Genomic DNA, 15,128 nt, shown 5'->3' with positions numbered 1-15,128 from the left:
AAGCCGTTGCTCATTTTTCAAGTTTCCTGCTTCTAAATAACCTAATGTCTCTACAGTGGCGCCCGAACTAAAAAGGGTGGTGGATGATGATTCTATACACCCAGGATTTGGCGAGTGGGTGCCCTAAAAACACTAGTCGCCCTTCAAAAAGGGGAATATATACGGTATGTCTCCCGCCTTCTTAGCATGCCTTCGTGGTTCCAAGTCCGTGGTTTGATTCCCGGCGAAGGCGTTGCTCATTTTTCAAGCCTCCTGCTTCTAAATAACCTAGTGCCTCTACAACCTAATTCCTACTATTTTAACGCTTGTCTAGAAGTATAAGAAACACAGCATATGAGGATTAGTACCACTGCTACGCTGAAATAATTTGTGAACATTTGTACTTTGCAAACCAGAAGTTACACTATCCCAGACGCAAGCGGTTTCTTCGCAAAGCAATGACAGCTGTAAAAAATTATGGTGGATTAGTAACTAGGAGTCTCATGATTTCTTTGATAACATTAGAATAATTTAAATGTGTTTACGAAATGTTTGTCGGTTTAAGAGTAATGAACATCATCAAAAATCTCCTAAGCTTAATCCTTTCTTAGGAAGGTCTACAACAAGAGCATCGGATTTCAGAAATTTAAATGTCAAATTCAAGAGCTTACTTGACCTTATTGCAAGGATGAATGATGCTACATCATGGTTTAAATGTCAATGGAAAATAATACATAAAAAGATCTAGCATGGTAATCTCCTATAACAGGTGTTTAAAAAATTCAAATTAATGTTTGTTTTAAGATGTAAGGTGGGCAGTAATAAAGTAAATTTATAAGGATTATAAATCTTCATAAAAAGTAAACGTACTTGTGCTGTTTTTTGTTTGCAAAACACTCAAGGTTATTTCCGAAATCTGCAAGTTTTATAGAGTAAAAAGGAGAAAAAAAAACAAATTATTTATTGAATAATTGACAAGCGTTATAAATTAAAAAAGTACTGGTCACACGATATGGCAAAAACTGTAGTGCCTTTAAAATGTAAAGTCGAAACAAATGCATTTATTTTTGTTTGTTTAGGCTCTTCATTTATGGAAATATCGGATATTTTTTTCCTGAGACATAATAAGATAAAAAACTTTCTGATATATTGTAATTACATATTTCTAAAAAAATTAAATAATTTTAAATATAAGTTTCTAACATTAACACAATTAAAGACGCAATTTAACATAATATTTGCCTTTTTTTTTTTTTTTTTTTTTTTTTTTTGAGTAAAGCTGTTGATTTTATTTGGATTATTCGAAATTATTGTAAATGATAAAAGAAAACATGCTATTAAATTCACAAATTTATTTTTCATAAAACTAAAGTTAGCAATGATAAACATTTAACAATTTTGAAAAACTAACAATTAAAGAAACTAATTATGAGTAACAATAACTGACGTAAAGTGAGTATATTCTTTCTGCTCATTGTTAGGTTATTTATAATTACAGAATTTTATTATTTCTTATTCTGGGTTTTCTTTTTATTACAATTTTATAACATATAATTATTTTTAGTAAGACAAATACAATTGCTGAATGTGCTTATTAATTACTAATTCTGAAGTCCTTTGTATCACAGTCAGAAGTTTATTTTCCAATTCCAGCTTTCACTTAGGCAGTCTGATTATATACGTATTCTTCTGCTCCGCTTATTGATAATAATTAAATTAAAATCCACAGCCATTAATAGAAAGTACCAACGTCTTTATTCTAAATCTATATTAATATGTTAGATTATTTTATCTTATTGTGTCAATTAAAAGTGCATAATGCAGTATCTATCATTTTACTGTAGAAGTTGCTTTTTTGTTAACTTCTTTAAACAGATGATTTGATAGACGACGGCCAGAAGCAAGGCATAAATTATATGTAATTGCTATACTCGAGAATCTTAAGTTACATCTTCAAATATTTAACTTACTAAATCACTTATGTAACATTAATAATTAGCAAAAATTATTTTATTTTATTAATTAAAACGTATACTTTTGGTAAAGTAATATAGAATATTTAGGTGTTTATTTGATTTGTTAAAAGATCTAATTAGTAATTAATAAAAAATGTTGCATTTAAACTAGGCACAATCATGAGTTTAAAAACGAGTTCCTAAAGATTTTCACTATTCTCACTAAAAGTGTTAAAACTCGAATTCCTGAAGAAATATTAGAATCTCATCCTAAATGACAGATCAACAAAAATCATATATATGTCGAGTAAATGAAACATAATTGGTAAACTTTAAATGCATAAAAATGTTGTCGAACTCATATGGTTTCTTTTAAGTGAAATTTTATTAGTATCGAAATAGCAATTATATACCAAAATTCATACTTCTTTAGAACTTACTTGCAAAGATAATAATTTATTTAAAAGTTTCAGCTTTCTTGCTTTTTATTCAATGTATTAAAAAGCAAAAATTACCCACTTGATAAAAATTATGCTTGAAACTGTAATTGATGTCTAATTATTATTCTTCAGGCGGGCAGCTATGCAGGATTTGCCATCATATTCGTTTGCCAAACGATGGAGCTGATCATCTTTCCTGATATCTTCGATGGCATCGGCTGGCAGTTTTATGTAGCTCTTGTAATCCTACCGTTTGTTGGTCTCTCCTTGGGATACGGTCTAGCTTTTCTCTTTCGACAGCCACCTCCAGTTAGAAAGACAGTTGCCATCGAATGTTCGATTCAAAATATTGGAACAGCCCTCACAGTCATCTCCTTGTCCTTTCCTATAGAGGTGAGTAGTTATGTACACATATCTCATAACCCATTCTTATACAACACTCACACGAGAGCACGGGATGGACTAGTAAGCGTTGTATTCAGTGGTAGCTGGGTAGAAGTCGTTAATATGTTCTAGATCCTTGGACGTGTTCCAGATATGACGTATAACAAACGAACGTTTCCAGTAAGATGTAAAACAATTAAGCCTTTTTTATAAAAAATATCCCACTATTATTATTATGATACTGATAAATACTAATATATGTAAATGAAACACTGGACATGATACTGTATGTAAATGCTGTTTTGCTATTCAGATCAAAAGCAATTTTTCAACATGGCGTACACGTCTGTGATCTTTGTCTGCTAACCAGTTTCATCCTCTTCGAAATGTTTTCCCAATGGCGGGCTTAATTTTTATTTAGAATCTTAACAGCTACATAATTTTTAGAATCATCACAATAATTTGAGTTTTCAAAAGCTGATGTGAGTGAATATTTCTATAGCCATACAGGTCAGTAAATATTATTGATAATTTACACTACGCCACGTAGTTATAATATGGATGGTAAAATCAAAGTTAAATTTTACAAAAATTTTAAATAATCCTCTAATATGACCCAAAACAGCTGGTTTGTAATAAATCTTAAAAGGGTAATGATTAGAACGCAATTTGAAGTTTTTAGATTTTAATTCATTATCTACCATAATAAATAAATTTAAAAATTTAAATAAAAAATTATTATTAAAATATTTCGAAGCCCTCCCCCTCAAAATTTATTCCGTTTAACTGATAAAACTATATCTTCATTACTTCATAAATTTAAAAATCAGCTCAACTCATGCATATTTTTAATTCCTTGTACGAAGTAAAAAGGAAGTATTATAATCGCGAAAAACTTCAGGCATCATATTTCAACGAAAATATCCATTTAAACGCTAACGAATACAATTTAACGATATTTTTGCGTGACATCCGTACGTAAGGACAGAATAAAGAACGCTTTTCCCTCCAAAATAATTATAAAACTGATTTAAAATGAATTCTGAAGAGATATTTTCGTGGCGTCTGTGCTTATGTACATATCTCGCATAACTCAAAAACGAGTAGCCTCAGAACATTGAAATTTTGTATATAGGATTGCTTTAGCATCTAGATGTGCACCTCGTATTTTGGTTGCAATTGGCCGCACCAAAAGTATATAAATATATAGATATGCAGAGGCTCCCAAAAGTGTTTGTACACTTATGATTTTCATTGAAATAGGGCTCTATCCATTAATTAAAAGTAAACTTTCTGAATCAGAATTTAATAATAAGATTTATAATCTATTCGTAACATAATTACATGAAATATTTTTAAAATATAGCGAAATTTTATTTTTAAGAAATTAATAATAAAAAAAAAGAGAAACATTTTATCTCACAAAAGTCTTCGTACACTTAAAAAATCTTGACATATTAGTAAATATTTTCATTTTTTGTTAAATTAATATTAGTAGGATATCCTTTAGCATCCATAACAGCTTTTAAACGTCTGGGAATCGATTTTACTAGTTTTTTTTTTTTTTTTTTTTAATTTCTGTATCAATGTTTATCAATTCTTCCATCATGGCTGCTTTGAGTTCGCTTTTCGTTTTGATGTCGTATTTTCGTACTTTAACCTCCAGCTCTTTCCAAATGTGTTCTATGGAGCTTAAATCTGGCGACTGAGGTGGTATTTTCAAAACCAGGGGACGATTATAGAGACACAACAGGCGAACGTTGAGAGCCGTATACTTAATCATGATTAAAAATAAAGTTGTTTCCAAATTTTGGGCTGATAATTGTAAATTGTCTCTTAAAATATTTAAATAAATAGAATTATTCATTATGCCATCAATAAATTTACCTAGCCCTGATGTGCTGCCATGTCCCCCCCCCCACAAGTCACCTCCACCGCCATGCTTAACTGTTCCAACTAAGTTCTTAGAATGAAGTTCTTCATTTTTTCTTCTCCGTATAGTTATTCGACCATCGGAGCCAAAAATGTTAAATTTGCTTTCGTCATCAAATAGGGCATTATTCCAGTACGTTTCGGGTATATTTATCATTGATTTTGCGAATGAAAGCCTAAGCCTTTCTGTTTTCTCACTAATAATTTTTTTTTTTTTTTTACGGGCAGAACACCCATGTAATCCAGCTTTTCTGAAAACTCGTCGAACAGTTTAAGGTGAAATTGAAGTAGAAAATTTTGCATTAAATTCTGCAGAAACTTTTACAGCACTCAAACGTGGGTTTTTCACAAATTTTTAATAATAAATCTCTCATCACGTTTAGTTGACTTTCTCGGTCGACCTTTTCTTACCTTGTTTTCAATCCGATTTTCTTCTTTAAAGCGTTTTATCACATACTGCACTGTAGAATGGGATAATTTAACTAATTTAGCGATATTTCGAATTGATTTACCACTACTATGGTGAAAAATTATCAATTTTTGATTGCTGTTTGTAATTTCTTTACGACTGCGACCCATTTTCAATAATAAATAGAATATTATGAAGTAAACAATAAAAAATTAAAGCAAGCGTTTTTTTAAATGCCACCACAATGCAAAAATTAAAAAAAGCGGCAAACGATAATTCTAATTTTGATTTTTATCCAAAAATATTTCAGTATACGAAGACTTTTGCGAGATAAAATTTTTATCATTTTTTAATTATTAATTTCATAAAAATAAAGTTTCGCTATATTTTAAAAATATTTCATGTGATTTTGTTACGAATAGATTATAGATCTTATTATTAAAATCTGATTCAGAAAGTTTACTTTTAATTAATGGATAGAGCCCTATTTCAATGAAAATCATAAGTCACTTTTGGGGCCACTGTATGTATGTTGCGGTGAAACACCGAAATCTGGAGAATGTCGACTTTCACCGGTGAATGTCAACATTCACATAGTCTCTTGGTGTATGTCCGAAATATTTTCCAAATACTCTTATTTCTGACTTACACCGGTCAATGTCGACATTCACCATGTACTAATGGTTAATGTTGAACATATAACAATATTATATTTTCTTCTCCGTAATTCAGTCGCGAATAAACGCACTTGAGAAAATAAGAACCTAAAACACACAATACATTCAAAATGAGAAAGGAAAATAATAGAAGTTAAAAACTTACTTAATTATACAGTACGTTCTAAATGAGAAAATAAAATATTAGTAATAAAAAATTTACTAAATTATGTGGTTGAAATCTTATTTATTGCAACAACTTAAACTATTATGGCACTTTATGACCTCTCTTTTCGACTTTCACCAGATCATATTTGTGATTGTCGACATACACCGGTGAGGGTCCGAATATACAAGAATGTAGTGAAATATTCTGTCTTTCACCGACGTATTTGGTGAATGTTGATATTCTCCGGTGAAAGTCGACATTCTCCAATTTCGGTCTTTCACGGTAACATATATATATGGTTAAGATTTTTATGCCTTTAATAAATCTGCATGCGATATTTTTAGAATTATTAACAATTTAAAGGTTGTTTAAGTGCCGCTAAGCCTTTTGCAATGGCGGCAATGTTTGTTTACATTTGAAACAGCAGAATAGTAGATTTGCTGCCAATCTAGAAAAAGTAAGCTTCGCTAAAACAAAGATAACGCCTTCTTTTATTATTGCGAATTAAATCATGCTTAATCGATTCTGGAATTTATTCGAGGAAATAAGTGTTTAAGATTTATTTCATAATTTTCAATACAGATGTTTTAAGTTCTTATGTATTTTTGCCTTGTCGCCAAGTAAAAACTGAATTAATTGAATGAGAAATAGTGAAACGTGTGAAAACCTTTTTTTTTTTTTTTTGTTTGTTTGCTTAATTTCTTTTATACATCGTTTTAGATTTATTATAGTATTTGAATAGAATATATGGGAACAATTAGATAATTCTTAAGATGATAGAAATTTTGTGCATAGTGAGTTAAAAAATTAATGAAATTTAACGCTGTTAAGCGAAGTTAGGGCCAGAGTGTCGCTATGGTAAACAAATAGAGTGAATTTTAAAGAGTACATTTATTGTGTTATTCTGTTGTGGCTTATGCGCTAATGACGAAATAAATTTAATTCAGTACAATAAGTTTAAACGAAATGCAAGAAAACATGCGTATAATTTAATATTCTGTAAAAGGAAGTCATGTGGTGTACGCAACAGATTTTTTAAAACCTTCAAATGGTACAATCAGACAAATATCAAAAACAGTCGCTACAGCATTCCGTGGAAACATACCTAGAAACTTAGCAACCGTAATCGCGTATATGGTACAAAAGCACTCTGGCTTCAAAAAGTTATCATGGTGTACTACATGTAAAAAAAGTGATTTGAAAGGTTAATTTTTCTACTGCTGATGAACAACATATTATCATAATGTCGAAGGTACTAAAAGATCTTAGGTATTATCGATTGGCAACTACGAGCTCTCTCATTTCTGACCATTGCAACAGACATAATTTTATGGTTTAACTTAAAAATTAAATTTTCAAGTTATTATTTAGGCAAAAGCCAATCTTAGGTTGATGTTAGTTGTGTTGAAAAATTGTGAATTTCGAAGGAGAGACGCACAACGCAGGATCCTCTTAATCAACAAGTCGTTAGAAAAACCAAACAGTAACTCATGGCAAAACTTACTAGATACATCCAAATGAAGATTAAATATATTTCTTATTTCTGACGAAAATTTAATTCTGCCGTTACAACGGATTGGATGTTCTACTGCTGAAAAATACCATGAAAGTAATAGTGTTTAAATTAAGGAATGGAATCTTCAGTTTCGTATGAAGTGAATTAGCAACTGAGATTGTTTTCAACCTCAGTAAGACGATTATTTCAAAAAGATATGAAACTACGCTAAATGATGTCTAGCATTAGCTTTGCGAGAAGCTAAAAGCGCTAACAACAATATTAAAAATTTTAGAAATTATAATTTCTGTCTTATTCGAAGTCTTTTTTTAATTAATATACTATTTTGATTTAGCTGAAATGAAAGTTGCATAAGCATATTTTTGCAGCATTTAACTTGTTTTTAATTTTAAGGCTCTTTATTTATCAAAATCTTTATATTTCATTTTATGGCACAGAAAGCTATTGGGAAATACTCACATATATTAAAAACTCACTGCAATAATTGTAGACGTGCGGTTGTTCTGAAATAAAAAAACATTTTCTATTACTAATTCTTTATTATTAGCCCAAAAGGAACGCTAGTCCCGAATGCGACATTAGTCTGAAATCGGCATTTTGCAGCAATCACTATAAACGGCTCATCACTTTTCAGATTGTTGCTACCAAATATTATCGACCTGTATTATCTTAAAAATAAATAATGAAGAATCTGCATGAATGCATGCATGTTTCTCGCATTGTGAAAAAGCAAATTTTGAATAACGTGGTCCTCCACCCGAACATCGACCAATGGAAGCCAAAATTTTCAATTTCGAATTTTTTTATTACCTATTTCATAAAAACTTTAACGAATTTTTTATTAACAAACTCAACGATTTCAAAGCGAGCACTGTACGGAATAAAACATTTTTATCTCCAGTACGCGAGACTGTCTATCAGAAGTTCTAAAGGTCATAGAGTCTTTCTCTTCTTTTCCACATACACTGCAATTAACCTGGCGAATTCTCACACAGGGGCGAATGAAACTACTGACTCAGACGAAGGGCAAAAATAACCCTTTATTAATTGAAAATAGTCAACAGTAGGGTACGGACTTCTTGCGTTACAAAAACACCGTCAACTTGCGGTGAAAACTAAACGTTGAATATGATGTAAGTCAAACCTAAAATAAATAGTGCAGAATAGCACTTAAGTTACACCCAAGAGGTGAATTGACAGGAATCTAACCTGCGTAATACTAATCTGATAAGGCCAAGAGACTTACTAGCGTAACCGCGAAATAACAACGAAACGTGCGCTTGGCTAGCGAAACACGCCCTGAAAAACTCAGATATTCACCCGTTTAAATAAGCACTTCACTTAACTTCAAATTTACATCCTGGCGAGAGAATGTGAGGGGAAGATGAGAAGTTTAGAATAGGTACCAAAGTTAAAATTAATTTGTTATTCAATATAAGGAAAACCCTACAAGATATGCTGTTTTTAAACATTTTTAGACTAAAGGGGCGTTATCCCAAATGCTCTGGAAATGTGTATATGTGTGTAAATGAAGCAAGCGCCTTTTTGGGTGTCATATAAATTTTGAAAGCTTTCAAATTTGTTATTTATTTATTTATATCTTTTTATAGATGCAAAAGAAAGTTCTGGCATTCCCTTGGTTGTATTCCTTGCCTCTCATCACGACAGTTACAGTTAGTTGTGCTCTTTATCAACTTTATAAACGCACGTGCTTCAAAAATAGTTTAGGATCATGCGAAAAGAAGCTAAACGGGTTGGGTGGTAAGTAACAGATTTATATAATTTTTTATAATTTCAAACGAATTACTTGCTTTGCGAAGAAATAAAAATAGCCGAGTTGTATTTTCATTTTTCTCTAAATTAGTATTTTGATATCAATATGTGTTCATAATATAGTCTTATTTAAATCTGAAAATTTGCAATAAAAATTTCTTATTTCTTTACGTTACTGAAGCTCCAAATTGGTCAAAGCTTTAAATTAACATGTTAGCAATAATTAAGTAGTGTTCGATTAAGATTATAGCCTTAATTGAGTATCTTTAATTTACAGACTAATACATACCGTATATTCAGACATATAACGCGCAATTTGAATACAAAAAATTAGATCAAAATTTTCGGGTGCGCTTCATACGCCGGATATTTTTTTTTATCCAATTACTTGGCCACTACTAAGACCAGAAGGGGTGGTCACTTTATTATGGAGGCACCTAACACGTGGGCCACCTTTGAAGGGACGGTCACTTACAACCATGGCTTCTCCTGGATTCGAACCCGGGCGCTTTGGTATCGCCGTCGGGTCTCCTAACCATTATACCGTCTGGGAGGCAATAAGCCTGATATAAAAATGATAGATTTAAAAATAAGGAAAAGATGAGCATACAAAAATTTGATTTCTGCACTTACCTAAATGCTATGACTGGTGATTCTGGCGAGTTTCTAGGATCCAGTTTGCAATACTTTCTTCTAGAATAGGCCACTTTCTTACTTTTTTCAGCGAAGCACATTTATTTTTTGGCATATTAATTATTGTGATGTCATTTTTCTCCACTCACACATAGAGCTTTCACCAATACCAAACATGCTTGCTGCAACACGATTTCCATTTTCTTTCCAAACTAAATGACTTTGCATTTAAAACCAACAGTAAGTTTGTTTCGGTCAGCAGGAGCCATATTTACTGGAACAGTAGATCAATTGTGTTTCAACTAAGTCAAATGCGTTTACTTTGATGTTCTCTTCAAAATCACAGCTTCGAATGTCTAGAGGAAGAGAAAACATCTGACTTCTAATTCCGCGAATTCATTTGGGTCGGAAGTGCATTAGTATCCTAAATGATTTCCCCTTTTTCTCGAAACCGTAGTATGATATTTTTGTGCACACCTGCACTGAATACAACCCATCATCTTTTCAGAATTATTTACTCCCTCAAGCATTTCTCTGACGCCAATGTAGTTCCTCTTATCGCTTGTCAGTTCAGCATACCGTTCTTTGAAAGCCTGCGAAAACTCTTCGAATGAACAACTTCAAAAGATAATAGCATCGCACATGTATCTTTCAAATTTCCTCGTAACGAAAAGGATGCGCGTTATACGGCGAATATACCTCAAAATTAAAAATGTAATTTGAAATTATAGATGCGCGTTATATATCGCTGTGCTTTATAAGCCGAAATATACGTTGTACACTATACAAATTCCTTATTATCTGTAGTAGCTTATATTGTTTGTTAAATGTTTATATCAACTATTTGAATCGAAAGTTTAAGATGATTCATCATATTTCGAAATTTGGAAAACTTCTGTTTCTTATTGAACATTAAATCTCAAGTTATTAGTCCAAAGGAGCAATTTGCCCTGAAGGACTATCATTTTCGTTTTGGCATTTTGCGTTGGTTCACTATAAATGTCCAATTCACTTCTCAAATGGTTGCCACCCAATATTATCTCCCTGTATTATATTTAGAGAAATTAAATAATGAAGAATCTGCATACATCTATGTGTGTTTCTCGCATTGTGATAAAACAATGGTACCTATAGAGCCATCCAATTTTGAATACCGTACGTTTCTACCCGAATATGGCCATCCGGAAGCTCAAATTTGGAATTTGGTGTATTATCTATCTCATGTTTTATAAAACTTTAATGAATTTTTGTTTAACAAACTCAACGATTTAAAATCGAACCATGGCAACAATCTAAAGGGGGGGGCTTTTTATTTCCAGTGCGCGGAACTGTGTTTCGGAAATTCTAAAGATATGGTCATTTTAAAATTATTTTGCGATATTGCTATTGAACGGACCCCACAGGAACCCACAAGTCCAGACACGAAAGATTCGGTGATCTTGGGGGCCAAGGTATGGGACTACCTCCACCTTCATCGCCCTAGAGATTTCGTGGTTCGTATAACAACCCATCCTCTCGGAAATCCATGCTAGAAATGCGAGAATCGACTTTTTTATACCGTTTACAATGCCACCTAGCGGCTCGTCGTTTGTGTTCCAAGCATACATTCTGTGGCGAATATTGCTCGTACAGCTGCCTTCTATCACCCCTAAAGTTTTGCCCACTTGTTCTATTCACCCTGTACATTGCTTTAAATCATAAAATAAAAATAAATGTAGATTTCCAAATAGGAATTATCAGGAAATTCAAGTTATTAGAAGACCCATTAAATTAAAGTTATATAAATATCTTCATTTCTTATAGATCCTGCAGAATTTATATACTTAAGAATAATACAGAAATTCCTATAGAATTTTTACATAACTCTTGATTAAAAATTCTAATCAAAATTCTTACTCAGAGGTTTGCAAGCTCGGTATTATTTTACAGCCAATTTTCTATATTCTGTAATGTTTTTATAGCAGCATAATGAATAATGAGCTATCCATTACCAATACATTTTTTCTAAAGTGTCAGCGTAATAACTACTTCCAAAGTGACCAAAATATAAATTTTGCAATTTTATCCTGAATTATGTTTCGACGTAATGTGCTACATCATGTAAATGTAATTGTTTAGTAGTAATTAATTACTAATTGAGTTTTTTGAAAGGTACCATAAAGGTATTCAAACCTACTTTAAGAGTAACAGTTATTTATAGGCATATAACTTTAGTGACTTTCATTTATAATAAATGAATGTTCATTAACATATTAGATACAAATTAACCATAAAAATAATTAACTGAATAATATTTCATATTTCTATTATTATTGTTACCTTATACATTATGTACATTAAATGATTCTGCTTTTAGTGAAAAGTTATTTGGACGGTTTGGCAGAACTTCAAGGCTCACTCTGAACTAAAAGCATCCCATATAATAGTATCAGTTGGGAAGAAAAATCATGTCACAGCTAGGAGGAATAGACGAGCAAAATGCATGAGAAATGTAAAATACAAGTGTTTAAATAAGAGGAATATAAAAAAAAAAATAACGCTGCATGTAGAAACCAGCGCATTTACAAATGCGTCCCCTGTCCTGAAGCTCAATTTGCGACTATGCATTCTTTTAATACGCGACTTGTAAAAAGCGTTTGTTTCAGGCATTAATTTTTATCCATTAAGTTTGAAAGCCCTTATACTGAACACCCTCTTTTACTGTATGTTTTAGAACTGTAGGATTTTACTGTATTCTTATGTTTTAGAACTGTAGGATTTTACTGTATTCTTATGTTTAAAACTGTAGGATTTTACTGTATTCTAACCAGTTATTTTTAGTTTGACTTTTCGATTTCTCCTGATTTCAGTTGCCTACCCGAATGTAAGTTTTGTACGACGTAGGTATAAATTTTAAACGTGTTTCAGAAGCACTATTTAAACTGCGTTGCAAGAGTTTAAAAGAGTAGTAGCGGACTTAGTTCCGATGTTTATGATGCGAGTTTAAAATTAGCTTTCTAGTTCGGTGTTCGACACCCTTCAGTTTATAATGAGATTTCTTCGCTTGGCTTTGGTGTGTGCAGTCGATTTAGCGTTAAGATTGCTACTGAATTGTTATTCTTATTTTCAGTTACGTAAGCCACAGGTGGTGGGGATTTGGGAGCACACAATGTGTGCAACTGTTTTAATTTAGATTTAAATAAAAGGGTTTTATAAACCTTTCTTCTGCCGTATTTATTCTTAAAGGCATGCGAGAATTCGCTACTTCGTCTTCGACCGTAGGTTTTTAAGAGTGTATGCTCCCAAAAAATACACGAAGACTCTATAGAAGACTCTATAGAAGTATTATTTTAAATGTATCTAATTTATCTCATTTTTTATCCAACATTTTTAAGATAATATTTCAATTGCTTTTTAAAATATGTAAACTATTTAATTTTTTCCCTATCAGTTTAAATAAAATTTTATTTTTACTTGCAGTTCCGATTCCGGTGGTGGAAAAGGTGAATGGGAAACCGGAAGAGATGCAGTCTTTCATCCCACCGGAAAAACTTACGACAGTCTAGATAAACCTCGTTCCTATTGCCTGTGATAAACCAATGCGTTGTACAGTTGCGAAAGCGTGCGCGGGAAGGATTCCTCACTCAGGGATGCAATGCTACGGGTCGCAACATTCTTTTGGACCAAAATGATATATTCCTCACAAAACCCGAATTTATATGTGACACTTAACACCATGAAGAACATTTAATGGAGATGACCTCAAATGGAGACAAAGGGAACTGTTTAAATTAAATAATGTTTGACAGTCTCATCTCATAACAACTCTTCTGTTATTTACAGTTCGTATTAATTTTCAAAGAAAATGATTTTACTTGGCTGATTTACATATTTTGTATGAGATTTACATGACTGAATCTAAACGTTTTCTGTGTGCTTCAGATGGCATGTTTAATTGTATATTGTAAACTAAATTAAATAAGTAAAAAATGCATGAATATAATACATTTTTCATGGTTTATTTGCCTAGAACAGAACTCTCAGCTTATCGGAAGACAAATATTTGTGCAAAATGGCATTGAAACAGTGGAACTGAAAGTGAAAAATAGCCCTTTTTTTTAAGATATTCATTTACAGAAAAGATTTAATTTTTTCTACACTGTGTTGTGTTATATATATTTTTCATTCAATTTCTGCTTGGTGTAGCTATACATTACAGATAATCTTAGCACGCTTTTAAAACGAGGTTTTTACTGCCCATTGTAATGCATTTTATTCCTTGAATTTAGTAAATGCTTGTGAATACTGTCAATGATTATAAATAAATTAATTATTAATATAATTACTTTTAATAAATTTTGAAGAGGATTCCAACTTGTTCTTTGGAACTACTGAAATCACTTTGCTTTTGCTAATACATTTTAATATTTATTGTTTCTAATTAATTTATTTATAATAATCTAAATAGTTTTCTGAAAATTATAATTAATCAATAAACTCCATAAATACATTGCCTACTTTGAAGAATATTTATTAAAAATTTGTTCCCTTTTTTCTTCCATTCCACAATACGCAGGGTGCTTATAAATTACTCACCTAGCACAAAAAAATAGATAAAGAAAAAATATTACAGCATGAAATAAAATTATAATACGTATGGCCATTCGCAGCTTATAATCGAAGATAGAATAGAAATAAAAAAATTTATAAACGACTCTCTTGTAACTGCTGAGGTATTCTAGAGTCTTAAAAAAACGTCTCAAAATCTACCGAATAGTATAAGATTGTTTCCAATGTGAATGATGTAATGCTAATAAACGGAATAAACTATGAAGTATGTGGACTGTATAATGTATGTAAACGTAATAAACGTTGTAAATGAGATGAATTATGTATTGTTAATATGCTCTGGAGAGTTATTAAATGACATGGTTGGCAGGCCTCTAGATAAGTCACTGGGACTGGTTAATTAATGCTTAGATATTAGTAAACGGCTACATTAATAAATGTTTAGAGAAAATTCAGATATACATTCTTTATATTTCAAAAGTGCAGTTTTCGAAAAGCACATGGGTGATTTTATCCATTATCCGTATGTCTTATTACGACTTGTAAAATGCACTGAGTTTACAAATGTATTACAATTATTGGCACCCTGCATATACTAACAACACATTACAGCAGAATCATTCACATCATATGCATAGGTGTTTTTTTTTTCTTTTTGAAATAAAAGCATCATCAAGTTAAATGAAAGAATTATCCTAAAAATACATCTATGTATACATTCATACAATAGTGAT

The 15,128-nt window shown here is 31.5% G+C and overlaps 1 protein-coding gene across 1 annotated transcript in view; it reads left to right on the top strand.

Moving 5' to 3' along the window:
* LOC118182091 (ileal sodium/bile acid cotransporter-like) overlaps positions 1-14,181 on the top strand; it is a 90,383-nt gene extending 76,202 nt beyond the window's left edge. The window contains exons 5-7 of the mRNA XM_035351378.2: positions 2,507-2,767; positions 9,051-9,201; positions 13,306-14,181. Of these exons, the coding sequence (XP_035207269.1) occupies positions 2,507-2,767; positions 9,051-9,201; positions 13,306-13,391 (498 nt within the window). The 3' untranslated portion in view covers positions 13,392-14,181. The remainder of the gene's footprint in view (positions 1-2,506; positions 2,768-9,050; positions 9,202-13,305) is intronic.
* The last annotated feature ends 947 nt before the right edge of the window (positions 14,182-15,128 follow it).

Source organism: Stegodyphus dumicola, chromosome 3 (genome assembly GCF_044657685.1).
Source record: "Stegodyphus dumicola isolate Sdum_Otavi_A_Nest chromosome 3, ASM4465768v1".
NCBI classification, from domain to species: domain Eukaryota; kingdom Metazoa; phylum Arthropoda; class Arachnida; order Araneae; family Eresidae; genus Stegodyphus; species Stegodyphus dumicola.
This window is presented reverse-complemented; position numbering and strand designations above follow the sequence as displayed.